We start from the raw sequence: 27,841 nt of genomic DNA, 5'->3' as shown, positions 1-27,841 counted from the left end.
GGTAATCTAAACAATGCTTTAATTCACATCTTCAATGACTCTTTTCTATGATTAATGCTAATAAAAATGGAATTGAATTTCATGCACCGTATAAAATCTAAATGCATAACACATACTAACATCTGCCTTTTCCCTTTTTTTCAATTGCACGTATGATATGACATGCATCACTAATTCTCGTGTCAAAGGAATGGTTACATTGAAAGTACTAAAAAAATTATCTCTAAAAGGGTATTAGATGCACTTGGAGATCAGATTCTTTAGAAAAATCTTTCTTTCTTTCTTTTTTTTCAACTGAGAAGATTTACACCCAAAAATTCTACTTGCAATCCTCCCTTCCATTTTACCATCAAATTCAACCCTCTCCACTTTTTTTAAAACAAATTTTATTTTTGAACCACATTTTGACCTCAATGACAGTACATTACAAAAAGATTACAACAAATAATAATAATTTTTTTCCATCGTGCATTTTTAGTCATTAATAAAGCGTTTTACTAATTAATTATCGATTGAACTTTAATGCACTGGCTTTGCCTTTTAATCAATATCCTTAAATCCAACCCCTCTCTTACTTGAAGAAATAATCAGAATAAATCTTTGACAATTAAGAACCTGCCAAATATAAGAGCCACCAAAATACCAGGTAGGTGACATTTTCTAAGAGAGATTAACCTTGAAATTCGAAAGGCAATACAGAGTCAAACATATGGTTAAGAACATGAATATGAAATATACATCGGCAGCCCTAAAATCGTACTAAAATCGAATATACAAAATATACAAACTACATTTTTTTTTTCTCCAAAATTTAATCTCCCACAAAATGGCGATTTAAACACTTAAATCCATCCCTCCTCCATTCATCAAAAATTTAAAGCTTTATTTACACAACTTTCAACTTGCATCCACGTACTCACAAGGCCGCCGACCCGATTAACCCCCGGCATCTGACACATCAAAAAAGAATTCAATCAAAACACGACCCGCCGGATCATTTCACGAGTTCGGAAATCCACCCGAAATCAGGAACCGGGGTGGCCGACTCGAGGGAGTTCTCCTTGCTCAGTTTTGCATAGATCTTTGCGCGAAGGTCCCGGCCGGATTCAACCCGCTCCATCGCCGGCTCCTCTTGGCATGCCTTGTCCCACAGATCAAACGCACCGAGTCCGGACCGAGTTCGGGCCGGGGTCGGAGTAGCGGGCAGGCTCGTGAACCCGGGCCTTAAAGTGGAGGGGCTCCGAGGCGAACAAAACCCACCACCCACTTGAATCCCCCATGGAGGAGACCCAGCAGTCATCCTCGTGTTACCAATCTGCAGGTTACGCATTGACTGAGCGAGTCCACTCACTGAGTTCAAACTCACCGCTCCGCTAGGCGACATGGGAGGGGACTCGGAAGCCGGGGAAGAAGGCGGGGAGGACAGAACTGAAGTGGGAGACGACCCAAACGCGCCATTTTTCGCGCTCAGGGGCGAGACACCAGAATCATAAGCATGTCGACCCGGCGAGTTGCATCCGAGCCGACTAGGAGATCCGTCATAGCACTCGGTCTGAGGAAGGACGCGCAGCTGATCAGGAGTATGAGCAAAGAAACAGACCCTCCGGCGACACTGGGTCCCATCTTTACAGGGCTGCGTACGATAGCGAGCAGGGTGGAGCCAGCACTCGAATACGCCGTGAGCGAACTCGCAGGAGTCGCCCTTCTTACACGCGCCTTTCCTGAAGTCCGGACAAGCGCTACCGGAATAATGATACTTGCGTGGGTCCCTCCGGCGAGCCTTCTCGCCCGGATGAGCATACGGACACTCAGTCCAGTCATGTGACCTGGCACGTGCGCACCTGCGAACCTTAAACTCGAACATGCGGAACTGATCGCATGAGAACGCGTCCACAGGTATATCCAAGTCATCGGTATCCGAGACGACGTCGTCGGAGCCTGTGTTCGACGGCAGATATCGCTGTAGCGCCGTCAAGTTATCCAAGGCAAGTTCGAAACTGCTAGCATTACTGCCGTTAAGGGAAATGGAATATGGTGAGTGAATATTAGCCGTGCGATGGTCATCTAAGAAATCCCAGGGAGGTACTTGGACGGTTGGATTTGAACGGGGAGAATGATCTCCGATCATCATCCTGATGGAACTATGTTGGAAGTTCTCTCTCTCTCTGTGGGTTTACGCTTGATGGGGTTGAGGGCAGGGTTTGAATATAAACTACTTTGTTAACTGTGGTTAAAATGTGGACTTAACCACGGTTGGGTTAAAATATCTGTTGGCTTCCGCCTCCACTATCTACTGTTTGCCGGTTAAATTAAAGCACAAAACTAACTTCACGTAGCAGTCACTACAATTTTGTCACAGCCCGGACTTTCTGCTAGGAAGTGGATTCACGTGGGTCCTACTAGACAAGGACACGTTTGGACAATGTTTGAGGCTTCTCTAATGTGAGGAGCTAGAGCCCAGACCCAGAGGCTGGAGGAGTGTCTAATGCTTTTGAACGACTCAAATAGCCCACCATAACATCCGAGGATAAATCTAACCTGAAAGAGTATAATTACTTAGGAGAGGCTGCATAATCTTTTCTCGTATAGGAAAATATGTAACTTTGATTCTCTATGTTTTTTTTTTCCTTTGGCTACACTATATTATAACAGTAGCGTTACTTGTTTTTCCCTTTCTTTGAGCAATATAACTTAGTTATATCGTCCGATCAGATGGATTGGGGACTGGCCAATTTGTTCATAGAACAAATTTAGTTATGTGACTAAATTGTTTAAGAAAATAGACTTTATACCAATAGATATTTGTGTAATTACCTAACTGGTAGTTTAAACTAAATTTATACACAAAAAGACATGGATGTATAAGTAGTGCGGTGCTCCTGGGTAATTCTGACGGTTTCCATAGTCTCCTCTTTAAAAGTAGATCTCAGGTTTAACTCTCGTGAGTTATCCTGTTGTGATTCTTCGGGCAGGACTCTCACAGCTTGGAAGGAGTAGTCTGGTCCATTCAGGTGATTCTGGCCAAATCAGAATACCTTACAGTAAAAAATATATATATATTAGTAGTGTGGTTTCGGGCATTGAAAATAAAATATAACTCATAACAGTTTATCTTATAGGATTACTCGATTCATAGGGTTTGTTTGGATAAGAGTTTATTTATCAAAATATATTTGCTTACATCATCATTACAATTTCCAACACACCTTTTTATCTTCTCAATTACCTTTTTATCTCACATACATCACATCACAAAAAATGCTACAGTAAAAATATCTCTAATAATTCACAATCCAAACAAACCAATAGTTTCTTACCGGACTGTGAGACATTTAATATAGTCAACATAATTTGGATTATTCAAATATATTGGCAAAATGACAACTATAAACATTCGGCTCTATGTTCTACATCGCACCTAGTAAAAATTTAAAAGTGAATTGATTTGTTCGGTCACATAATTCAATTTTACTATAGATTTGTTTTCTATAACTCTTTAAAAGGTCGAGATGGAAAGAAAAAACTTGAGTTGGTGTAAAATATTTCAATTGTAATTTTTTGTGGAGGTTTTAATAATGCCACAATAAGAATAAACCCAAAAAAGAAACAAAAAGAAAAGAAAACTTGTCCACAAGCTCTCTCTCTCCAAACACATACCTGTAACCAGGTTTTCCAAGATGGGTCCAACCGCCGTGGCATCACGACCGTGGACTGAATCCAGGAGTAGGTTGCAGGTGCCAAGCAATGGGACTTCGGGATGTGCCGCAACTACCCCTATCATATGGCTATGGGTGAATTTAGCATATCATTCCACGGATAGGACTTGATGATGTGCCGGAACTACCTCTCCAGGTGAATTTAGCAGACAAAAATGGGTTATTTGCAGTTAGCACCTCTCAACTGTGTTGGGATCGGAACACCGATTTGGACCGTTGGTCATGATAGGGGTGGGAGGTCCAGAATTCAGACTTTATCTCCCGTCAAAAAAAAATTATCATTATGCGTGACTAATCACTTCCAATTGATTCTTCCATGATGCTTCCTGTTGATTGGGTTTTCATTTCCCTAAAATATATTATCATCGTGACAAAAAAAAAACTACATTGGGATCGGACTTTAGATCCTAATATTTAGCTTTCACCCTAAATAAAGATCTGGTTTTTCTTTTTTTTTTTTGTTTGACAAAAAAAAGGGAAGAAAATAGTGTTAATATGAGTTGCAATTGAGATCTCTCGGTGGGGAATTGAAATCCAAAAAATGGAGCAGAGAAACAAACAGTTTGTTTGGATTGTGAATTATTAGAGATATTTTTACTGTAGCACTTTTTATGATGTGATGTATGTGAGATAAAAAGGTAATTGAGAAAATAAAAAGATGTGTTAGAAATTGTAATGATGATGTAAGCAAATATATTTTGGCAAATAAACCGCAATCCAAACAAACAGAAATTCGGATTTGCTTTATAGGAAGATTTTCATACTTAGACTACTAGTGGTACTATTACGACATAAAGGTTAAGATTAATCTTATATATAGTGTCAATATATATATACTATCACCATTAAATATATGACACATATGTAAAATTTAAATTTTACTCGTGTATCATGTATCCAATGATGATAGTGTATATATTGACAATGTATATAAAAATTACTCTAAAGGTTAAGGGGTTATTGCGGTGGCGGTGCTATTGTCACGGGAATAGGACACTAGATTTTTTTTGATTGATTTTCTTTTTTGTCTCATGACCTCGAACAAGTTATTGTGTTGGTTAGCTGATAAATTTGAATAAATTTTGATGGTAGTAAAAATTAAGAGGTTATGGCGGCGTTAATGGTGTTGGTAGTGTTGCCGCGTTAATGGGTTATTTATCTTTTTCTCGATAATTGTTTGGTATCAATATGTCAGTTTGATGTTGTATTATTAGTTGGATTAAGATATTATAGTTTGATGTTGTATTATTAGTTGGATTAAGATATTATGGTAGTGGTGGGTACGTGTGGTAATAGTGATTGTTTTAGACAATGTACTTTTTAATTTTCTTTATTTGTTATCTGCATTGTTTGTTGAGTTTTTAATATTAATTTGTGGTATTGAAGAGGCTATGGTAGTGGCGGTGTGGAACAAGTTATGATGATGGTAGTCCCACTATTTAAGGTGTGAGATATGAATATTGCCACGCTTGGCAAATAAATTTTTGATCAAGTTTATCTATTATAAATTTTTTAATAATTTTTAACTGTGATAATTTATAAAAAAATTTAAAAATTTTAAATTATACATTTTAAAATATTCAAAAATTTACATATTTCAAAAAAAAATTTATAACTTTTACAGTAAATTATAATAAATTTTTAGATAAATACAAAAAAAATTCACTTGCTAAATTGAGCCATGGAGCGTTACATATATATATATATAGGTTTGATGAGTTGGTAGACATTAAACTAAAGGAGTTTTGTTTAAATGGATATTTATAGATTTTGAGGGATATTTTTGGAAGTTTAGTACAAATGTGAGGGTAGACCAGTCACGGCATTCTTTTCTTTATCAGCTTTAGCTTGACTTATAAATTGTTTAAAAAAAACACACACACAAAGTTGGAGGTAGTTAATTGCAAAAATTAAAAGTTTAGAATGTAAAGATCTTTATATAATTGAGGGGTGTAAACTGTAATTAACCCAAAAATTACCAACCACGTCATAGTCATAGGTTCCAACTTTCCCCTCCGGTGAAGTGGCGCATCGTCAGAAATCGTTTAGCTTCATCACGTTCCTGCTTGTGCACTGTTTTGTCCCGTTTCTACTGTTAACAGTTGACATGGAAGTTTTCTCCTCTTATCAAATGAGATAACTACTTGTGTGGTGAAACTTTTAGGCAATGCCTTGCCGCTTGTCAAATAATTGAGAAGTCACTTGGCAAAAGCAAAGAAAAGCACTAAATTTTCCACCTTTCTTATATACAAGGTAGATATTACAATGCTGCCAAGTTGTACATGCGTAATTTGGTGTATTGCAGAGTGAAAGATATGAACGAAATGCAACTTTTTTACAAAAAAAATTTTGTCATTTTTTATTTTCCCGCAACAACAACAATCTATTCTACTTTTATACTAATCAACACTATGCGGGAGGGGAGCTCAAAAAAGTTTGTACGAGGGTCGGGGGCAAATTATATATCCACAGCCCTTATTTTAGTTCCACAACAAATCTATATTGAAGAACAATTATGCCCTTCAAACTTTGGTGGAAAGGGTGAATTTGGATATTTCAAGCAATTTTGGATCTGGCAATATCACTGTCCAGGTTGAGAGTGAAGCACGGGATCAGACAAGTGTACTACTGCACTTTGTGAAATTTTTAAGAACAACTCTTGTGATGTATTGTGTGAGGATTGAACTCTGACCTAGTACACGGAAGAATTTTAAAGAAGGCTCTTCTTACCTATTGGATTTTCTGTCTAATTGAGAAAGTAGAAATTTGGGCATCAACCTTTTTTTTTCTCTTTTTTTGTCTGGTTGATAAACAAGAAAGTGGCGCATCGGCTATTAATATGTTACTTGTCAACAAAAAATTTTACTTGACCAACTTAGAGTGAGACTACAATGCAACACGAGAAATGATAGAGGCCACATTTTAGTTAACTTTATGAGTTAATTTTATATATACTTATAAAGCATACATTATTCCAGTTATATGTATAACAAATATCTAAACTTTAGATTTTAAATTTTAATTTAAATTAATTATCATGTATCCAGCAATAATAATTTGTAGATTGTTAATGCATAAAAAATTAATTCAAATTTTTATTCACGAAGTTAAAAAAATGAATTGCATTATCCTTAAAACTTAAAGTCAAAAGAAATACCTCTAAAGCGATTCGACACAACCACTAAATCTTGATAGCCAATTAATAAACAACAACCTTAAACACGACCACTAAATCTTGACACCCAATTTATTATCACACTCTTAAGCAAAATGCCAAGTTGCAAAAAGTACTTCCTGTTTCCTTTGTACTGCTTGACTAAAAGTTGATTTAATTGTCGTACACTTTTCCTCACCCTACTCAAACATGTTACCATCTCATGCTATGGTTGAGGTGACGAGTGATCCGATTTGAACGTGAAAGTTTAAAGCGTATAATAGCAATTTTGCAAGCCCCAACGTGAAAAATGATGCATTTTTTCAAGCTTGATAATTTATATACTGTTGGTTCATAAAAAGATCAATTATATTCTTATAAGTAAATTTTTTATATATACTGACAGTATATTAAACAATAAATTCTTATTAATTAAAATGGGCAACTTTTTTGGAAGAGTGAATGTTTCATTTAATTTTATATACACTTTGAGTGAATATATTATCGTAATTAGATGCTTGATAAATACATAAAATTTAAATTTTAAGATATACACACGTATGCTTATGAACATATATAATAGTGATAACATATACACTTACAATATACAGACAATTAATTCCTATAATCGTAGATAAAGATTAAAGTAGTTCATGCAATAATAATTAAAGGTGTGTATGTGTTCACAAACACAAGTTTGAACCATGCTATCGTACAAGGTTTCTTGTAGGTCCTATTTGGCAAGTGAGTTTTTTTTGTGTCTGTCTAAAATTTTACTGTAACTTATTGCAGAAGTTTTTTAAAAAATTTTTGAAGTGTGTTTTTTCTGAATATTTTGAAGTGTATATTTTAAAAATTTTGATAAGTTTTTTGAGATTACCGTAGTTAAAGTTTTTAAAAAACTTATAGCAGATAAACTTGACAAAAAACTTATCTACCAAACAAGGTTGTAATTTTGTTGGTCAAAGCACAAAACCATTCCATAAAAAGGTATAGTACCTGAATATTTTTAATTTGATTTATTTGAAACAGAAGAAAGTAAAAAAAAAAAACATAAAAAAGTAAATTAACGAAACAATTGACAAAGATTAATTTCACCATACCATTTGGTGAGAAAGATCAAACAACCAAAATTACTATCTGAATCTAAAAAATCATAAAAACCAAGACAAACAAATCTGCAATACAATAAGAACCACTAATGCTTATGAAGCACCCACTGACAACAAATCTTGAAGAACAAAAAGGACCAAAGTTGTTATTACGACATAACTATGTAATCGAATTAGACTTTATGCTCTAAGTATAATTATAGATAAGGAGAGAATTTTTGTTACTCCGTCATGGTACATTTTATATAACTAATTGGGCCGGTGCTCAAATATTATAAAGTCTCGATCATTTGTAAAATTCATCTATGGCTTCCGGGAAAAAAAAAAAAAAAAGTTGTTACGACATAACAAACAAAATATGAAAAGCCACATGATGATCCTTTGGTTTTGGGCGACCACAAAAAAATATCCGTACGGATCCGACGTGGCATCCGGTCACGTGCAAGGGGAGCACCATAGTCAATGGGTGGGTACACGTGGTTGGTGGCATAGTCAGCTGCCCTGTTTAATGAGCGTGAGGGCGACGTGTCAACGCGTGGAGTGGAGTTTTCGGATATGGCTTGGGTTTGAGTGGGGGCCCACGGGGGGTCCTGAGATCCTCATGATTTTGACTCTTCTTTTGTTCTTCTTCCTAGCTTTGCTTTTGCTTTCACTTTACCCATCTCACGTTTATGCTTATCCACAACCACAAACCACAACCGGACCGGCGGCTTGGGCCTTGTTTGGATTTCATTTTTCTTCCAAAAAATTTTTTATTTATATTTTTAAATTATTTTTTTATCTCATATAAATTAAATTACTACAACATATATAGAATTAATCTTTACTACATTGAGAGCATATACACTATTTTTTTTAGATGAATAATAATTATACAAAATTTAAAATTTTAACTTTTACGAATGCGCCATGAATCTAACGATAATAGTATATATTCACTGTCAGGAAATATATACAGAGGGGAGAGAAGGGAGGGGATATATATATATATATATATATATATATATAGATTTCTTAAAATCCGAAGATTTAAAGGAATCTAAAATCTTTAAATTTTTATATTTTTATTTTGAATTAATTTTTTATACACTAACTATATATGCACTTTTATTATTGGATGCATGATATATAATCTAAATTTAAATTTTACGTATGTATTGTGGATCCAATTGAAATATTGTATGCACACTCTCATTCACTCACTCACTCAGTGTACATAAAATTTATTCTTTCAGTTTTAGCAAGGGAGACATGAAAGTTTGTCAAGGGCTTGCATGTAAACAGCCCATAGACTTGTTAGGATTGGCGCCCACAACCGATACAAGTCCAACAAAAAAGTGTGGAGAAGACTCGTAGGTTTGAAAGGTATTAGTCCAAGGCTGCATGGCGCTGTTAAAGTTGGGCTAGGATGCAGTAATACTTATCCTTGAATGCAAGATCTCTACTTTGGGCTAAATTCTTTTCAGCAAGTTTGGCTCCATTTGGTGAAAAGTTCAATAATGCGAGATTTCTGCTGGCTGCACCCTTAGCTTCCTTGGTTTTGTTGGGAAAGGAAGTACTCAGCCAACAGTCCAATTATTTACAAGTAGTAACAAGAAAAATGTATGTTTACCTGCAGTGCAGGGACAAAAATCAAAGGCATCACAATTGACGCTGATCTATCTTCCAATTAGGAAATAAGAATCAGTTAAGGCAGCTATTGATTTTTCTAAAGCCCATTGGATGGTCCATTTGATGTCAAAGGTAAGATTTGCAAAGTTTCTCACTAACCATTTTAAGCTTTGGTTGGGAAGTATTGCAGCATACATTGGTGAAAAAGGTTAGAATTCTAGTTTCTACTTACGGCTCGGGAGATATTCAAAGTTCGGACTCGAACCTCTTGACCTCTGGCTTGAGATGGGGAACCAGTGGCTGAGAGCTGACACGACTTGTGCAATGTGCATCCACCGACTCTCACCTTAACTTCCAACCGCCATGAGATTTAATGGGCACCATTCTCCTTCTTTCTGGGATTCGAGTACACTCGTGGTATGGGTTTTAGGCTGACTCCGAAATGGGGTTTCTCAATCCAGCTTTCCTTTTCCACCAAGACATCATCTTGGCCCTCCTCAAATTCACGTGGGTTCTTTTAACTTTGGCTGCAGAGAAAACACGAGTATTTTTTTATTTCCTGTTTTTCCATTTGCTTCTTGTAGTAGCACTTACCTGCTCTTAGTGATAAAGGGTCTATTCTGAAACTGGTTATTCATGGAGCTGAGTATCACGTCGACTAGTATTCTGGATTGCTCCTGTGAAAAACTGGGAATAAGAGTTTTTCCTATGCACACAAAGTTTGCCATTTTTAGTAATCTATTGTCCTTGGTGCAAGATAGTAAAGGAGAAAACGTCTATTATTCAGCGGGTTTATTGGGTCCTTATTGCAGATTTAGAGTAGGTAAGCTTGCAATTTCCACCAAAATTCTTATTGCTGATAAAGTAATCTCAAAACAATTTTAGTGTCGCTTGGGTGCTCGGGGACTGGGGAGTGGTTTCGACAAAATACAATTGTTAGAGAAGGTCGGGTGCTGCAAGATTAGTCAGGCATTTGATGTGGTTTGACGTATATCACAGAGATAATTTGTTGCAAATGACCTGCAAATAAGAAGGATCCAAGAACAGAATGGGAGGCAGCTAGATAATTTGCTTGAAGGTCCAGTTCTTGTTTTTTGTGTTCCTTGTAAGTGTGATGGGCCTGGAAGAGGGTGTAGGTTTCAAGTAAGCGCCTTTGATCATTCTTAGGACTATTCTGGTTGTAGCGTAGACACAAATAGTTCAGGGGAGAAATTTGAGCAGTTCAGGCCCTAGAAGATTAATATGGCGGGGTCATGCTCTTTATTCGTAAATAGTTTCCTATAGGACCTTCATGCCATTTGTGTGCACTGAAATTCTTTAAGGTAGCATACTTCCATTACTACAGTTTTTTGAGGCATTGGATATTTTATTGTATAACATTTTGATCATTGTTTGCTTCCTATTAGTTGTTAAAACTGTTTCCCTTCTTATCAGTTGCTGTGCAATTAACATTACCTCTGGACAAGTATCTTGCTTTTTGTGGGAAAAAAATCTTTCATGAGCGAAGCGGGCAGCAGCCTTGCAACAGCAAGTAATAGTTCCAATGTCACCTTACTAACTTAACTATCAAACCAGTACCCCTTTTGAATTACAATATCAGCAACGTTTTTGTCTTAAGTATTCGAGGAGCGAAAAGCAACATTTAAAAGGGGGAAAAAAATTGGGGCCCAGTTGTATCAAGTTAACTGCAATTTGTTTCTCTGTAATGTTTTCCTATTAGTTCTTTGAAAAATAAGAAGGATTCCATTTCATTTTCATGTCTTTTAATAGCAATTATTTTCTCACTTTTCCTATCATCATAATTTCTGGATGTCCACAGTCAAGACTCATAGTTTCATAGGTGGACAATATTTTGAAGGGAACCGAACGTATCTGGTGATTGATATTGGTCAATCTTGTGCTTCTAAGGCTACGCATAATTTGTTGGGAAATAGTATCTTGTTAGTCATTTTATAAGTACCTTTGGAGTTTTGCACCGTTTTACTAATGAATTTTTAGTCTTTTCACAAGCTCTTGGGAAATTGAATTTGTAGTAGTTGCTATAGACATATAATCATATAAATGTTCATCTTGACAGGAAATCATGTGCAATTTCTGGTTTGAAGTATTTGCATGTGTTGTTTTATCATCTATGTTTGTTATTCTTTCAGGTGGATTTCTAGCCTAGTTGTGTTTAGCTTGCATGAAATTTTACTTGTTCTTGTTTTCTTTTATAACTCTGTCCCACTGCAGAAGTTGTTAAATAGTTCACCTACTCTTAAAATGGTGCAGTTAAAGGCTGGGAGGCCGTTTATGAGTCAGCAAAAATGTCTTCCTTTTCTGTTGCCTACGGCGATACTACAACCTGGTTAAGTGATCCAATGAGAGTCAAGATGTGTTCGTCAGCCACGCAAGCCCGTGAGAATGATAACTCAGAAACAGAAGACATGGAGGTTTCTTTCCCTTTTCAATAATTGCTGAGTTCTCAGCGTAACATACTCAAGTTTCATATTCTCCATTCTTTTCCCTGTCTCCCGACTTTAACTTGTGATGCTTATGTGTAACTGTTCATCCAGGATGCAGTTAGCAGATGGTCCTACCATGGTTCATGCAATATGGCTCACAATGATATCTCAAGCTCGAGAGAGAATAACAATTCAATATATCTTGCAAGTTTACGGAATACTAAAGCATTACATTTTGGTTTACTGATGAAAAATCTTGATGTGTTGGAGGAGACAATTGCAGATTCAGGGGTCCTAAGGTTGGAAGAAGATATTCTGGTGCAATTGGAAAGACTTGGGGCTCTGGAGTTATTCCAGACCTGTCTATGTAGGATGCTTAAGCCCTCAACCTTATATGATCTGTCTGACAAAGCAACTAAGCCTGTTGAAGCATCTCAAATAAATTGCCCAGTGGAAGATGTTGTGGGTAAGAAGGTTGTTCACTCTGTAAAGAAAGAAAAAAGAAAATCAAGAAGAAAGAGGCCATTGGATAAAGGAAATGGTAAATTTATGCAGGAAAAGTACTCAAGTACGCTAGAGGATGCTCAACAGGTTGAATTTTCTCCTGGGAGGAAATCATCCGATTCTAGAAGTAGAAGCCTGAAAATTGCTCGAACTGAGGCAGAAATGTCTCAAGGTGTTAAGGTGGTTTTGTTGTCTTTCACTGATAACTAATTTCTGCTTCTCATATTTCACACAGGCTGAGGACAATATTTTTTACATGCAGTTAGTTTCTGAGCTTGAAAGAATCAGGACAATAGTTGAAGAGAACACTGGACAGGTAGTTGGCATGAGTAACTGGGCAGAAGCTGCTCAAGTTAATATACAGGTGTTGCAGCAACATCTGCAGTTTGGTTGGTATTGTAGGGATGAGCTTCTAAGAAGCACACGTTCTTTAGTTTTATACATTGCTAGAAATTACAGGGGACTGGGAGTTGCCTTTGAAGATTTAGTTCAGGTTGGTAATATGGAGTTTACTGTGTTCAGCTATGTTTTGGTCGTTCCCGCTCTTCTTTATTCCTTTCGTTAAAGTGTTAGTCTGATGATCATCATGAGATAGCTTGTGACAAAAAATTAATCCAGCCTGGCCAAAGTAGGTTCTTCAAACTCCACTTAATTTTCAAAAGTGTGAAATGTGTTTAACCATCTGGCAGAAACTGGCTCTATTTTAGTTATCATGAGCAAATGAGAATCTGATTCAATTTATGTTTGGTATTAATCTAATTGGTAAATTCAGTTCAGCACTATACATTAATAACTGCTTAATTAGCCAATAAATCTTACAAGTTTCTAATGACACAACCGTGACTGAGTTTCGGGATCTCTTATGTGTAGATGGACCAACTAGGTTGCCAAGCCTGTCCAAATTAAAAGTTCTGTTGGTGATGAATTGACATGCATTTGAGATCACAATTTTATGTCTTTTATTCTGAAAAGTCAATATAGTTAAACATTTGGTGTCCCATATGTTCTCATTTAAACTTAATTGTTGCCATTGTGATATAAAGTTTCAAATTAGAATATGGCAAGCTATTGAAAATACAGAAAATGCCCTACTCAAGACATAAGAAAATATGATTGAATTGCTATATGCTTGGTTTTCGGTGCTTCCAATCTGAACCAAGTTTTTCTCCTTGGCACTCTGCTCAATTTTCGAGCTCAGTTTTTATAAATAGTTAGGTAACAACTCAACCGAGTCCAACATTGCTCTGAGATGTGCCTGTCAAGGTTGATTTTGTTCAGAGTAAAAATGCTTTTAGGGTTGAATTGACTTGTGGAGTGGATTGAGGGAATTAAGACATCTTAAGGCTCAGTTGTCCGAGGGTTATGCCGGTTGTCTCTTCTTTTTGAATGAGTCTCATGTTTGGTTCTATAGGATTATAAATAGGTAGCTCCGGCCAAGAGAAGAGATAATAATCCCCTTTCAATGGAGCATGACTCAATTCATGCATGGTTGAGGAAATAAAATAGGATAAGTGATCCATGTACAAAAGTGAATTAAACATGTGATATTGCCAGATCACAATCCTATCAAAACCTCATTCCATGTCCCAAAAGAACCCAAGCAAGCCTGCCTGTTAGTTTAATTGTCTACTCATGTGGTCGATTGAATTAAATTGCAATTGTCTTTCAGCGATGAAAAATGTTTGTCTTGCATTTGGTGTGAAAATAGGAAGAATAATTAGATTGACAGGACACCAAAAAGGAAGTAGTTGCTTCCCCTTAATGATATTTAGTCAAGCATTTCTTCCGGCAGGTATTTGTTTCCAACAGTTTAATTCTAGACACAGTAGTCAGGAATGAGGAGAAAAGTTGTCAATAGTTTGGAGAGAAACTGAGTCTGGTCCTATTAAATTTTATTCTCATTTATATCTTATTCTGTTTATGAAGATTGATTTTCTAGGTTTTAACCATGTTTGTCAGGCTGGAAATCTTGGTGTCCTGCAAGGAGCTCAAAGATTTGATCACACACGGGGATACAAGTTCTCAACCTACGTCCAGTATTGGATAAGGAAATCAATCTCAATGGTGGTAGCACAACATGCAAGAGGAATTAGAATTCCTGTATGTGATTTTAATTTTCGTGAGATCGTCTCTTTTTTTAAAAGTCCATACAAGGAGAAAGAAACCTGAGTTTCCACTTCTTTTATTCTGATCTTCATGCAGTCATCATTGAGCAAGGCAATAAGTCAAATACAGAAAGCTCGAAAGGCCCTGAAGAGCAGCCACGGAAAATATCCGGATGTTAATGAAATTGCAAAGTTCACTGGTCTCTCTACTGCTAAAATTATGTCAGTGAGCAAATGCCTCAGGATTGTTGGTTCGATCGATCAGAAAGTGGGAGACTCTAGCAGTGCAAAACGTTTAGTACGTATGGCATTCTCTATTTTATAGAATCTTCCTTCTTGATGATTATATTTGTTTAGATTACATTTATGACAGGTTTTTAATTTAGTAGCTGTTTGCTTAGTCTCATCAGAAACAGTGCCACTTGGCTTGGCTGTCAGAAAATGGTTGTCCGAGGGATCCTATTGGGGATTTTTTTTTGTTTGGGGGGGGGGGGGGGGGGGGGGGTTGGGGGTATCTCTAAAAATCATGTTTAGTACTGTCATCAGACAGACAAGGAAGCCCCTATGCTTTTTGGGTACCCCTGAGGAGAAGAAACAAAGCAACTTTTTTTTAGGGCACCATATCTTGGGTGAATTTCCTGGTCTCAAACTATGTATAAAAACATAAAATAGCTTTTTGTGGTTTTTCTGTTGTAAACATCGAACTAAAATTATAATATATATATATATATATATTGTGTGTGTGTTGATATATTATGTAGATTTCTTACAGAGGAAAGCAAGGATGATCTGATTAATTTAGACAACTTTCTTCAGCATGCTTCTTGAAATTTTCATAAATGAATAGCATCTTAGATGTTTTGGTTATTATAAGTATTTTATCCATAGGCTGGAATTAACTAGAGAGTGATGCGCCTGTTTGTCTTTTATAGTCCACAAGAGTTTTTTTTTTCCCCCACAGTTCCCCTACACAGGTTTATGAGGTTAATGGCCTTGGAACTCTTGGTGCAGGAACTCATATCTGATACATCAATGAGAAGCCCAGGAGAAACAGTGGTGAGACAGCACATGCTACAAGGCATGTATGGCCTTATGAAAGACTTAGAGCCACGGGAAAGGCAAGTATTAGTCCTAAGGTTTGGGCTTAGATCTCATCAAAGGAAGTCACTTGAGGAGATTGGGAGGCTGTATTCTGTAAGCAAAGAGTGGGTAAGAAAAATAGAAAGAAGAGCGCTGACAAAACTAAGAAAAAACGATGTCTTTCAAGATTTAAGTCAATATATGAATATGTAGCTGCAGTTATGTCTGAAGTACGCCATTTTATGAGCCAACAAGTTTGGCATTTAGTCACTTGATTCCTGTCAACTTTGTCAAGCTGGTCAGCCATTAGAACTGCACTGAAAAGATTAAGAGGATGTTTCTTCCTCATCAAGTGATCTTTGGTTGGTGTATTCCAACTTCCAAGAGCAGTTGCCAAAATTGAGCAATTTCTGTGTAGTTTGTCTTGTACATGAATATTACAGATACACTTCCCCTGCTTTTTGTTTCTACTATTGTTTTTCATCTCTCTTAGCCCGAAACTGCGAGTTTTCTCCCCCATTCTAACTTGTTTATTCTCTATCTTGTGTATCAATAAGCTTGCCTTGGTATTTCCTTCAGCATTTGTTAAATCGACAGTATGCTTCCTGCTATAACTAATACGTACAATTCTTCAGGAATCAACAAGATTTAGGCTTTTTCTTTTTTCCTCTCCCACCCCCACACCCCTCCCCCCCCCCTTCCTCCATAATCCCTCCTTGCCTCAATCCTAGCAACCAGGTTTGAACCTTGGTTTGTGAAATGGGGCGTGAAGCTGTTGGCCAGGAAATATGCATTAGTAAAATTTAGCAGGCTCCAAAATTGGCTTAGCCCCACCTTGGAACATTCTGTGTTAACGTAGTGTAATTTAATGTCATTGCCCCTTAAAAACCAGACAGAAACTGATATTACTGCTCATTTTCCTTTCTCCACTTGAATGCTGAATTTTCGTTGTGCAATGCATCTTGACATACACCTATTTATTCAATTCTTCGTCTTGATAATCTAAACATTAGTGTAAAGTAATACTGAGTCTTCATATGACATTTATATATACATATTAAGACATTGAATATAACAAAATCTTGATCCAAGGTGAGTTTATACTGAGTACATCACATGATCTTTGGTTCTTAGCTTTGATCAATGTTCCCCTGAAAAAGGAAAGGAAAGAATGACCTTCCCTACTTTCTGGGGTACCCTAGAAATGATTGTTCATTTGGGTGTTGTTGATTCCCTAACTTCCATGACATGCCCTTGGAACTTGTTTGTTCCCATGGCCTTCAGTTCCTTGAGCAGTAGTCCTGCAGGATTTTAGTCGTAAAAAGTGGAGGCCTCGAGGAGGAAAGTAGACGTCAACTTCACATGTACTTATCTATATATGTTTGGAGGACCTAACAAGTAACAACAATCATCATTGAGACCTTATATGCAATCAAGAAGTGTTTCTTTAATCCCTTGAATTTCTCGGTACATTCTTTCCAAAAAGATGCAGAGAATCCCAGGAAGTTAGAAAGGTTGCCAATATTGTACTGCCTAAAAAATTTATAAATTACTATTATACATACATATATATATATATATTCTAAACCGTCATTAACTGGGTGTTGTTAAGCATTTGTCGACAAATTAAGCATGCATGCAGGTACGTGCAAATTAATGCACGAAGCAGACGAAATTAAAAAAGTTGGTAATTGTTACTAACAAGAATGAAATTAAGAAATCTTAAATTTCTTTCTAGTCTTGATTGCTCAAGTTATTGAACTTGAGTAACATCATTCTCTTTAATATACTTGCATGATTAGTTTTATTCATTTTGCCTTCCATTAATAGCAGTGATACATCAATTCAACTCCAATTGATCAGTTACGTGAGAAAAAAGAATCACAAATTGCAAAGTCAATTGCAAACGGAAGTAGGTGCATTTAATCAGTGAATGTAAAGGCAGTACGTGGAGGAACAATTAAGACATGGAAACAAGGTAGACAAAGCAATTAGTGACACCAGTACAATTATTTGGGGTGACAGGTGAAGTTTGCAGTATTGGCTGTAAATGTGCCAAGATTCAACCTCCTAGTATCTGACAAGTAACACCACCACGCTCCTATCAGCTGCAAGAAGAAGCAATGGCTATTGAATCTCAAGCATTCCATGCAGCACTAGAAGCAGCTAGAAAAAAGATTTTGTGTTGTCTAAATTTCAAATTAGTATTTTCCCGACACAGGCGTTAAATGGGCATTTATTTGTACACCTAAATCGTTCTCAATCAATATATTATGTAAAGGTACGTACTCGTAACAACTATCGTCTTACTTTTTATACACTTTTCCTATTTAATTTTGCTTGGTCGAGATATTAATACCTGAACCCTATTTTAACGAATATCCGTGTCAATATGTAGATTATCTTTTAAGTAACTATAAGTTTATTATGTACCACTATAAATATGCTAAGACATGCAACTTTTCATGGCAACTATTTATAGTAGTGGAGATGTTTTAAGGGCCTAAAAGTTTCGTGGTTGGATAGAACCTTATCCTCTAAAAAATAAAGTTGGACTTGGGTTTTAAATTTTTAGTATTAAAGTACGTAGGAAATGAAGAAAAGGAGGACCATGCAGATTTGGCGATTGTCTCCAACAAATGGCCATTGATGTGAGATCTTTTGGCGCGTACTGTCTGGGATTTAGGGGATGGGGCTGTAATTTACGAATTTATTAGCATGCATCCCCATCTGTTGCCAACAAATTCATGTAAGAATTACCCTCGTAGTATTTGATGAATAGTCCTATACTAATCAAATTTAAAATAATTATTTTAAATGAAATGAGAAATCCTGACCCGTTTGGATTGCTATTTTTAGGACTTTTTGTAAAAAAATATATATGTATACTATAATGATTTAATGTATGTGAGGTAAAAAAGTAACTGAGAAACGTATTTACGAAAAACGTAAAAATTTTTCTGTAGAACATCACAATCAACTTATCCCGTCTCGTAGAGTATGAATAATTGTCTATTTTCTTCTTGGATAATTGCATGACAAATAATTGATTGGAGGGGTTTAATGGTCACAATCGGGAGGATCAGTGGTCCAAAACAAAGTACACATTTTTGTTTTCATTAGTACGTGTACACCTTTGTGAATCCCACAATAAACCATTTCCAGGTAAGTTCGTGCTAAAATTCAGGCCGGCCCACTCCATACGGCCTCAAACAGTTAAAGCATTAATTAATTATGTGAAGAAAGAGCAGCTTTTCTTCACTTTCTCCAAAAACTCAGAAACTAGATCAAAAGTCCTTCTCTGCTGGACACATTTCACTGCATTACTTGGTGTAGATCCAACTGAGAAGAAAATACTACATTCCTTTTAGAGAAATAGAATTTTAGGGAGAAGAGTTGGGAAAAATAAAGATACATTAGGATAATATATCTGCAGGTGCCATCAAAATCTTTGAAGTAACCTATTACCTTGTCCAATTTGTACAAGTTTCATGCGGGCCATCCTCTTTAGATATGTTTTTTCTGCTTTTTTTTTTTCTTTTCTTTAGATAATCCTTGTTAGTTGTATATCCCACATTGATATTCCAAGAATTTCTAGCCATATATATAAATATATATATTTCTATGAAAGATATTAGGCCACTCAACTCATACCTAATTGATTTTGAGATGAGAGTCCAAGTCATTTAACATGGTATTGGAGCAGGGCCTTGGGTTTGTTTGTTACCCATTTATTTCACCCGTGACTTGGGATTTCTTGTGTTGGCTTAAACCCATTTGTCAAGTCACATTTGCGAGGGCTGTTCAACAAACCGAGCTGTTCGGTAGCTCGATTCATTTCGACTCGTTCGTGTTCGTGAAAGACTCGTTCGAAATTTTAAACGAACCAAGTTCGAACGAATTTTTTTGTTCGATTAATAATTGAGCGAACATGAGTATAGTCGCGAGTTTTAATGAACGTTCGTGAACACGAGCATGTTCGTGAGTTTTAACGAATGTTCGCGAACATGGGCATAATTATCATTTGACAAATTTGAAGATTAATTTTATGGCTGAACTTTTATATTTGGAGGGCAAATTGCTTTGTTTTATTTGTTGTTTTTATGTTAATGTTAGTTATATAGTTAATAAATAATAGAATTTAGTCACTTAGTGCTTTAATTGTTTTTGAGAATGATGAATGATTTGCATGACATATTTAAGGCTTAAAATAATTTGGATTCGAGCATTTCAAGCATGTTTGCGAACGGCTCGTTTATGTTAAACGAGCTGAACACGAATACAAACTTTGCTTAACGAGCCGAACACAAACACATGTTTGGAGTTCGAAAATTAACGTACGAACACGAACGTTGATCGAATGGCTTAACGAACAGAGTTCAAACATGAGATACTCGATTCGATTCGACTTGTTTATAGCTTTACGTGTTAGTTGTATATCCTACATTGATATTCTAAGGATTTCCAACCATATATATATATATATATAAAAGATGTTGGGCCATTTCACTCATAGCCAATTGGTTTTGTGACTTTGTCAAAGTCACAAAATAGAAAGAATCATTTGGCAAATAATCAAATTATCTAGTCACTGGTTTTGTTTTGGAAGGTTTCAATGTTGTTGATAATTTTGTTTTCATACGCATAAAAATGTCGAAAGTGATGGCAACCTTACACTGGAATAAATTTTTATGTACAAAGTCACATACCTTTTGTCCGTTTTGTTACCCTATGAAATGTAGGATGCCAAAGTCAATAATGGTTGCCAATGGGATATGGGCACTTTATTTGCTGGAAGATTTGGTTTTTACTCGTTAGAGCTAAATGCCATTTGGTGTTAGTGTAAAAGCCTAAGAGATTTGCTCTTCAAATTTGGACCACATACATGAAAGAGAGTTTGTTTTGGACCAAATAAGCTTTAGGTGCACTAGTCTATATTGTTATTCATTTCTGCTTTTGAATTTTTGAACTCCTATTCAATGCTAACAAGTGATTTAGGTTAGTCAACACACATGTTTTTGAAAACTAAACCCGCAAAGCCAACTGTAGGGGCCAAGCATATAAACTAGGACTTCTTGATGTACTCTTATCCTTCACTTCAAAGATAAGATATAAACGGGGCCTTATCCGTAACAAATATTTTAAGGAAATTCGACGGTCCAAAACTAAGGTATAGTTACTTTCACATAATTCTACACTTAGTTTAATGTTTTTAACCGTTTATATGCAACTAATAGTATGATACTTTTTTTTTTTTTTTATTAAATGAGTGGTTTTGAATATAGTATATTTCATTTACACTCCCTTCCACTTTATAACCTAACCCAAATTTCTTCCAACAGTCTTTCAAAACAATTATAGTCATTAGTAGGGTTGCAAACGAGTCAAATTACTTGCGAGCCTCTTGTGAGTTAGCTTGATCAAAATCCAATTTGAGTTTGGTCAACATCAAACTGGAGTCGAGTTCGAGCACAGAAAAACTTAGTTCATTAGTTCGCGAGTCGCTCGATTATATTAAGATATATATATTAATAATAATAAAATTACATATATATATCTAATGTTTTATTATTTGTTAAGAAAAAAAATACTATTTTATTTATTATTTTAAAAATAAAATAAAATAATAATAATTATTATTTTTTTAAAACATGAGTGGGCTCGAGTTCCAACTTGGCTTGGCTCAAATTTACTGTCAAATTCGAACTCGAGTTTTACATTGAGAGATCGATGAGCTCAAATTTGGTAAAATTGAGTCGAGGCTTAACTCGATTAGACCAAAAACTTGATTTGTTTCGATTCATTTGCAATTTTTATCACTAGCATACAGGAGACACCCAATGTATGTGCAATTTAGAAATAAATTATTTTTTGTATGAACTTATTTTACATATATATATTTTTTTAATTAATGAACATGATTTTGCTCTTTTAAGATTTTTTCTTTTAAGAGTATAATTATGTTGTGTGTTTATGAGTAGTTATAATGAAAATAAGTTTGTTTGAAAAGCTATGCTTTGGTACTTATAATGAAATAAGTTGTGATCATGATAAAATTTAGATCGTACGAGGCCAAAAATGAAAGTTCAAAAAGTGACAAAAAAACATTTACATCAAAACTCGAGGCTTTGTTTGGATAGAGCATTATTCCAAATAATTATTTGGAATAATTATTATAGCATTTTTTGTGATATGATGTATGTGAGATAAAAAAATAAATTGAAAAATGTGTTTGTAATGCAACTGAAAAGTTTTTTTGAAAAAATTTGCTATCCAAACCTTAGGTCAAGTTTCCTGCTTTATATATCGTAAGTATAGATATCTATGATATTAGAAAATTAACTACATATGGTATATGTCGAGGCGAGTACCTGTAAATTGAGTCATATCAACCCTTTTTGCGAAGGCCTATCATCTTCTTTATATCGCGATCTGACATAGTGGGTGGCATTGTCAACAAGATCAAGCCAGATCATTTTGTGATATCCTTTGATAATTTTACTTTCTCAACATTTTCCTCTTGAGGGATTCTGCATTTATACATAGAATTTCAATTTTGAAAAATGGTTGTTAATTAATATTTTAGACAACCTTGTTTGGACAGCAAAATTGCTATATTTTTTGTAAACATATTTTCCAATCGCCTTTTCACCTCACATATATCAAATCGTTACTGTAATTTTTCTACAAAAAAATCCAGAAAAATGCATTCCAAACAAGGCCACATCGTGACTTAAAATTAAGTTAATAATTATAAGAAAGGCTTGCATCAATGAGTTCCTTGTTCGTTATATTTTTGACCGTTTCCTTACTTTAGGAACTTAAGAACTAACAAAATACCGAAAATTTCTTATGATCAGAAGAAAAGAAAACAAGAAAATAGAAAAAGAGTTAAAACATCTCATCAGTCATCCCATCAATAAATAAAGAAGTAATTTATCTTTATCATACTTTGTAGACAAAAAAGAAAGACAAAAGGATGCATATATCCCTTGAAAATCCTCTCATTCAATAGACTTCTTTGTTTTCGTTGGTAAAATATTCAGATTTTAGAAGTGTCTTCATTTCGTTATTCCACAAAACTTTCATCGTTTTTAGGCCTGTTAAGATGGAAACCGAAGAGGTAGCATGAGTTTTACTAGAAGTATATTTCTTTTTTTCCTTTTTATGCAATTTTCCAAATGGGCTCCTCAGGCTCAGGAGTGGGTCTCTCCTCCTTCTCCTCCTCCTCCTCTTCCTTCTGCTTATTGATTTTCTTCTTCCTACCACATCTATCCCTGTCTGTTAGAATATGCAAGCCTGCTTCGTGCAGTGAAATGGGATTGGGACCTCAAGTCAGGTTCCCTTTTCGGCTAAAAGGGATACAGGACCAAAGCTGTGGCTACCCAGGTTTTGATCTTTCTTGCAATAATCATAGCCAAACAATCCTCAGCCTTCCCCGCTCCGGCGAATTCAGAGTCAACCGGATTAATTACTCTGAACAAACCATATATATCAATGATCCGGGCGACTGCCTTCCCAGAAGAGTTTCAAACTTCAGTGCTGTAGATTCTTCATTTAGAGCAGCTCCATACAGCTACACGTATTTCAACTGTTCCTTAGAATTGTCAGCATACAGGACGATGGATAATCTTATGCCGCTGTTTTGTTATGGTGATTATAATTCCACGATCATGGCTACTCCTAGTCGTTATTCGTCCGAAATCCCACCCTCGTGTCGCTTAATACGAAATGCTTCGATTGCCCTTCGCTTATCATACGCGGAGTTTTGGTCGGAGACAATTGTTGAAGAAGATCTTGAGTTGGTATGGGACCAGCCTGCAGGATGCCGAAGCTGCGAAAAACGGGGTCTGTATTGTGGGTTCAAGAGCAATTCCGGGTTGGAAATTGGTTGCGGCCGTCTTCCTAGAAAAGGTAATTATTTTTACGCCGTCGTTTGGTTCCCATGAGAATTACCATCGGATTAGAATTTAAATTGCTTCCTGTTGAGCTGCACTTTTATATGATATAATTTCAAATTTCAATCCAACTTCTGACAGCATCCAAAAACTGTCTTTTACTTCTCTGGAAAAATGCGAAGTACCGAATTAGATTGGTTTAATGAGTCGATCACTGGAAGGTTTAATGTTCCCGTAGTTTCACCTAATAAAAACCAAGTTGAGAGAAGCAAAACAAAAAGGGAAAGAAGTTGGATAGATGCAGAGCACCTAACAGAATTACTTCAATTATAAGGAAAAATGTTACCCTCATATGTGATAGCCTCACTGGAAGTTGAAAATTTGATTTGAGTTATTGTGCATAGACTCTGAAATTTGAGACAGAGAGCTAGATTCTTGATCAGAAGTTGTTGATTAAGTTTAGGATTCAAGATGACAAAGCTGTAGACAGACGGTCATGAGATACCTATTCCTATGAGACAGTACCAAGAGATGAAAACGGGCCTGGTAGAGGTGATCCGGCAGCACTCTGGGTTTCGCAGTGTGTGGATATTTTGGGACGTTCCATAGTCAATATCCACACACACACATATTCTTACAATGTGTATATTTTATTGAAAAAAGGGAAAATAATCGAGAATTAGGTGACACAGGTGGCGTCACTTAACAACCCTGAGTAGTACATTCAACTGCTGTGCTGTATAGAAAACAATGGTTGAATGGGACCTGCTGATTCATATGCACTGATTATGCAGGAGCGATCACCATCAACGTACAATGTGGTGAATGTAATTTTCTGTAAGTCTAGTTCTATGCGCCAGCATTTAATAGTAATGGTCTGCTCCAAGAAGAGATCAGGTAAATAGATGAATGATTGCAATTAGGATACGATTTTCTGTTGTTGGTAATTGTACTTCTTCACTAGCGTTTCTCGGAGAGGTACATAACAGGGATAAAGAAGACTGATAATCTGATGGTTTTACTTTTACAAATTTATACCGTGTAGCTTAATTCATGTATATATATATATATATATATATATATATATATATATATATATATATATATATATATATATCTAATAAAGAAAGGTGGATGCAAAAGACTAACGAAAGATGAGATTACCATAAATTTTAGTGATCAATTGGTGGTTACTCGTTCTTAACTTTTGTCTTTCTTTCTGTTTTCTCATTTTTGAGTCATTACTCCTCTTTACTTGGTACATGGTAGGATCTCTTTTGGTTCCAATCCAATTAGCCATGAGTTTTCAGGCTGTAGAATACCAGGCCTTTTTCCTCTGCCCCCTAAGCCATGATTCTTTGTATTTTTTTTCCCTTTTTTTTTTTTTGTTTTTTGTTTTGGGTGCTGAAGTGATGATTCTTTGTAGTTTGTACTACCAGAAGTCAGCCCTCATCTGGAGCCTCCAAAAAGCGTGAGGATCTCATAACTAGAACAAAACCTTATGAGCGTGCCCCATAGAAAGCGTGAACTCCGAAAAGCAGTTTAATTGAGAACCACGCCTTCAGCCTTTCTCTCGTGTCCCCTCCCCTGGAATTTCTTCACCTGATGATGAGGACGAACTTTGAGTATGCGACTCTCAAAACTTGATCATGATGATTGTCCTTAGTTGGTTGGTCTGAACTTTGAAGAGTAAGACCGACATTTTGACCTCGTCAAAACTGAGGGACTTGTAGTCGAAGTATCCCGCCAAAAATAAGAAGTTGCTGTCAATGGACAATGGATGACCATTTGCAGAAAATCTTAGAACTGGCCACTGGGACCCGAGTTTACGCTTTCAAACTGTTGCCAGTTGATTTAGCTGTCGTTTTTGTGATTCTATTATGGGATTAAAGGCAGCGTTCTTAATTGACTAACTGTTGATGTCCGTGAGAATGACTAATTTACGTTGTACTACTTGATTGCAGTTTCAAAATTTATCAAAATTAGGTGCTTATTTGCATAATTGAAGAATACAAAAATGGCCTATACAGCAACAAAAAGTTGTTTTCTGAGGATAATATATTACATCAAGAATTGTCTGGTGATACAGTTATATGTAAGCTTTTAGAGATTGCATCTGTAGAATTTTGTACCCCAAGTCTTGGCGTAAAATGTTAATATCTTGGAATTCTCCCTTGATTATAGGCCTTCGAAGAGGTGCCATGTATGGCATTATCATTGGTGTCGGCATACCGGTGCTTGTGTGCCTCGTGGGGCTCGCATGTTACACCTGCAACAAAGTCAGAGACTTCGGCCAACGTCGCAGTCTAAACACTGAGCTATCCACCGCTGGGACGAGTCTTCGGCCACCGGCGTCTGTGACGGTAACAGGCCTTGATGCACCGACAATTGAATCTTACCCGAAGACGGTGGTCGGAGAAAGTCGCCGGCTTCCTAATCCTAGCGATGGCACTTGTCCAATATGCTTGGCTGAGTACCAGCCTAAAGAAACCTTGAGGAGTATACCAGAATGCAACCATTACTTTCACGCCAGCTGCGTCGATGAATGGCTTAAGCTCAATGGGACGTGCCCTTTGTGCAGGAATTCACCAGAAAGCGCATCGACCACTCCCTGTTCATCCACGCCTTCAGCATTTTCAGCATCATCTTCAGCGTAGATATACATCATCAGGGTGGAGGGGGTAACCTTCCTGGCTTTTTTTTGATAAAGCAAATCAGACGTAGATTTTACTGTATATAATACTGAGTGCAATTTTTCCATATACTTTCCACTTTAAGAGATTGCATAAAGAGCAATTAAAGGGACATTTGCTAGCTAGATTTTGGGTGGCGCATTTAGGGGAAGCAAGCAAAATAAGATGGGAGAGCAGAAGGTTGCAAAATACTACTCTAATACAGCTCAAATTGGAGATGTACTGGGCACTTCAGTGGCCCTGTTTTGAGTTCTTCTTTTTTCGTACCTCATACGTTCTGTTTGCTGAGTAGCCACATTTTCCTCGATCGATGACCAATTTATCAATTAGTCTCAATCTAGTCAGGCATGAAAATCCCTAAAGGCACCGTGCCTTGAACCAAGTTCTTGCTTCTTGTACCTTCTTACGAGGCCACTTTAAAGCTCTGTTTTCAAACTCGGACCGGACCGGCCGGTCCGACCGGTCAAATTGGGAACCGGCCAATTGTCCGGTCCGAGCTAACTTTAAAAATTGGGAAATTAAAAGTTCGGTCAAACCAGGTCAAAATCCGGGTTTGATCCGGTTTGACCGGGAAAATTAAGAACCGGGTTCCACCATGCATCTCAAATCTCACGCAAGGAAAGGAAAGAGAGGGACCCGCATCTCCTTGGCTCCATGTGCCCAGCCCAAAATCCCAAAACGCAACCATTTTTGTAATGGGACATGCATGCACAGTTGATTACTACAGCAGTGCTGCTACATCCTGGCCACAACTCGCTCGCACGTGTTCATACAACATCCATATCTTCTTGTTGCCCTCTCTCCATGCATGTATGTAGATTCTTTTTTTTCTTGAAGGTCAAAATATTTTTAATATTATATTTTGATCCCTAGGTTATTAAAAATTATTAATATATCTCAAATATTTTATACTTTATAAATATTATCTTAAAATTTGGTATTATTTTTTAATTAAATCCATAATTTTAATTCTAAACTTGTTAATACTCATTAAATAATATAAATTGCTATTTGACTGTTCTAATTTCTTTGTATTTTCTTGTTAAATATATTTGAAACATCAAATATATATGAATATACCTTTATTAATATCAATATATTATTATATATTATATATATAATATTTTAATTTTTAAATAATTTTTATTTATGACGTCATCTGGTTCGACCCCTATCGACCCCAGGTCGAACCCATTGACCCTTGACCCCTGATATCGGCCGAGTCGCTATCCGGTCCGGTTCTGAAAATATAGCTTTAAAGTGTATGGTTGAGAACCGTCGTATTCTTCTGTTCCAAAGCCCAACCATGTTCGAAGTGGGTTTTCACTCACAGCAGCTTAAGCAATCAAAAGTTTTGGACATTGGGTTTACGGCTTTTAAGATGCATATGGATTGATGCAAACGGACAAGGGCAAATCGAATATATATATGTATCTACCAACTAGATAAGAGAACAACTCAAGTTTTCCATTGATGCCAAGTGTCAAGGTCTCATTTGAGGAAATAAATTTCATTTCTTTATTT

The 27,841-nt window shown here is 36.3% G+C and overlaps 3 protein-coding genes across 6 annotated transcripts; 2 read left to right on the top strand and 1 right to left on the bottom strand.

The window, feature by feature from the left end:
- Positions 1-682: 682 nt before the first annotated feature.
- Positions 683-2,664, bottom strand: LOC140013667 (zinc finger CCCH domain-containing protein 23-like). The gene has a single exon (XM_072063314.1). It carries the CDS (start codon positions 2,129-2,131, stop codon positions 995-997), a length of 1,137 nt encoding a protein of 378 aa, XP_071919415.1. The 5' UTR covers positions 2,132-2,664; the 3' UTR covers positions 683-994.
- A 7,046-nt stretch (positions 2,665-9,710) lies between these two features.
- Positions 9,711-16,125, top strand: LOC113707343 (RNA polymerase sigma factor sigC-like). Of its 4 annotated transcripts, none has more exons than XM_027229621.2 (7): positions 9,711-10,100; positions 11,865-12,025; positions 12,149-12,721; positions 12,804-13,034; positions 14,501-14,641; positions 14,744-14,944; positions 15,658-16,125. In XM_027229621.2, the coding sequence occupies exons 1-7, from the start codon at positions 10,013-10,015 to the stop codon at positions 15,937-15,939; spliced, it is 1,677 nt and encodes a 558-aa protein (XP_027085422.2). In that variant the 5' UTR covers positions 9,711-10,012; the 3' UTR covers positions 15,940-16,125. The 4 variants fall into 4 exon arrangements, with proteins under 4 accessions (XP_027085422.2, XP_027085421.2, XP_027085424.1 ...); XM_027229620.2 differs by having other exon boundaries at positions 10,026-10,416; XM_027229623.2 differs by having other exon boundaries at positions 10,026-10,416; positions 14,744-14,948; positions 15,658-15,888.
- Positions 16,126-22,747: 6,622 nt separating this feature from the next.
- On the top strand, positions 22,748-26,570 carry LOC140013806 (RING-H2 finger protein ATL20-like). Its single transcript, XM_072063933.1, has 2 exons — positions 22,748-23,640; positions 25,809-26,570. Exons 1-2 carry the CDS (start codon positions 22,908-22,910, stop codon positions 26,279-26,281), a joined length of 1,206 nt encoding a protein of 401 aa, XP_071920034.1. The 5' UTR covers positions 22,748-22,907; the 3' UTR covers positions 26,282-26,570.
- Positions 26,571-27,841: the final 1,271 nt, after the last annotated feature.

This window comes from Coffea arabica, chromosome 8c (genome assembly GCF_036785885.1).
Source record: "Coffea arabica cultivar ET-39 chromosome 8c, Coffea Arabica ET-39 HiFi, whole genome shotgun sequence".
Taxonomy (NCBI): Eukaryota; Viridiplantae; Streptophyta; class Magnoliopsida; order Gentianales; family Rubiaceae; genus Coffea; species Coffea arabica.
This window is presented reverse-complemented; position numbering and strand designations above follow the sequence as displayed.

Bases quoted from the DNA above. Each gene is read 5' to 3' on its own strand.
- LOC140013667 (XM_072063314.1), bottom strand. From the start codon at position 2,131: ATGATGATCGGAGATCATTCTCCCCGTTCAAATCCAACCGTCCAAGTA.
- LOC113707343 (XM_027229620.2), top strand. From the start codon at position 10,230: ATGGAGCTGAGTATCACGTCGACTAGTATTCTGGATTGCTCCTGTGAA. The intron at 12,026-12,148 runs GTTTCTTTCCCT...CTGTTCATCCAG, and splicing joins CAGAAACAGAAGACATGGAG to GATGCAGTTAGCAGATGGTC. The intron at 14,642-14,743 runs GTATGTGATTTT...ATCTTCATGCAG, and splicing joins CAAGAGGAATTAGAATTCCT to TCATCATTGAGCAAGGCAAT.
- LOC140013806 (XM_072063933.1), top strand. From the start codon at position 22,908: ATGGGCTCCTCAGGCTCAGGAGTGGGTCTCTCCTCCTTCTCCTCCTCC. The intron at 23,641-25,808 runs GTAATTATTTTT...CCTTGATTATAG, and splicing joins CGGCCGTCTTCCTAGAAAAG to GCCTTCGAAGAGGTGCCATG.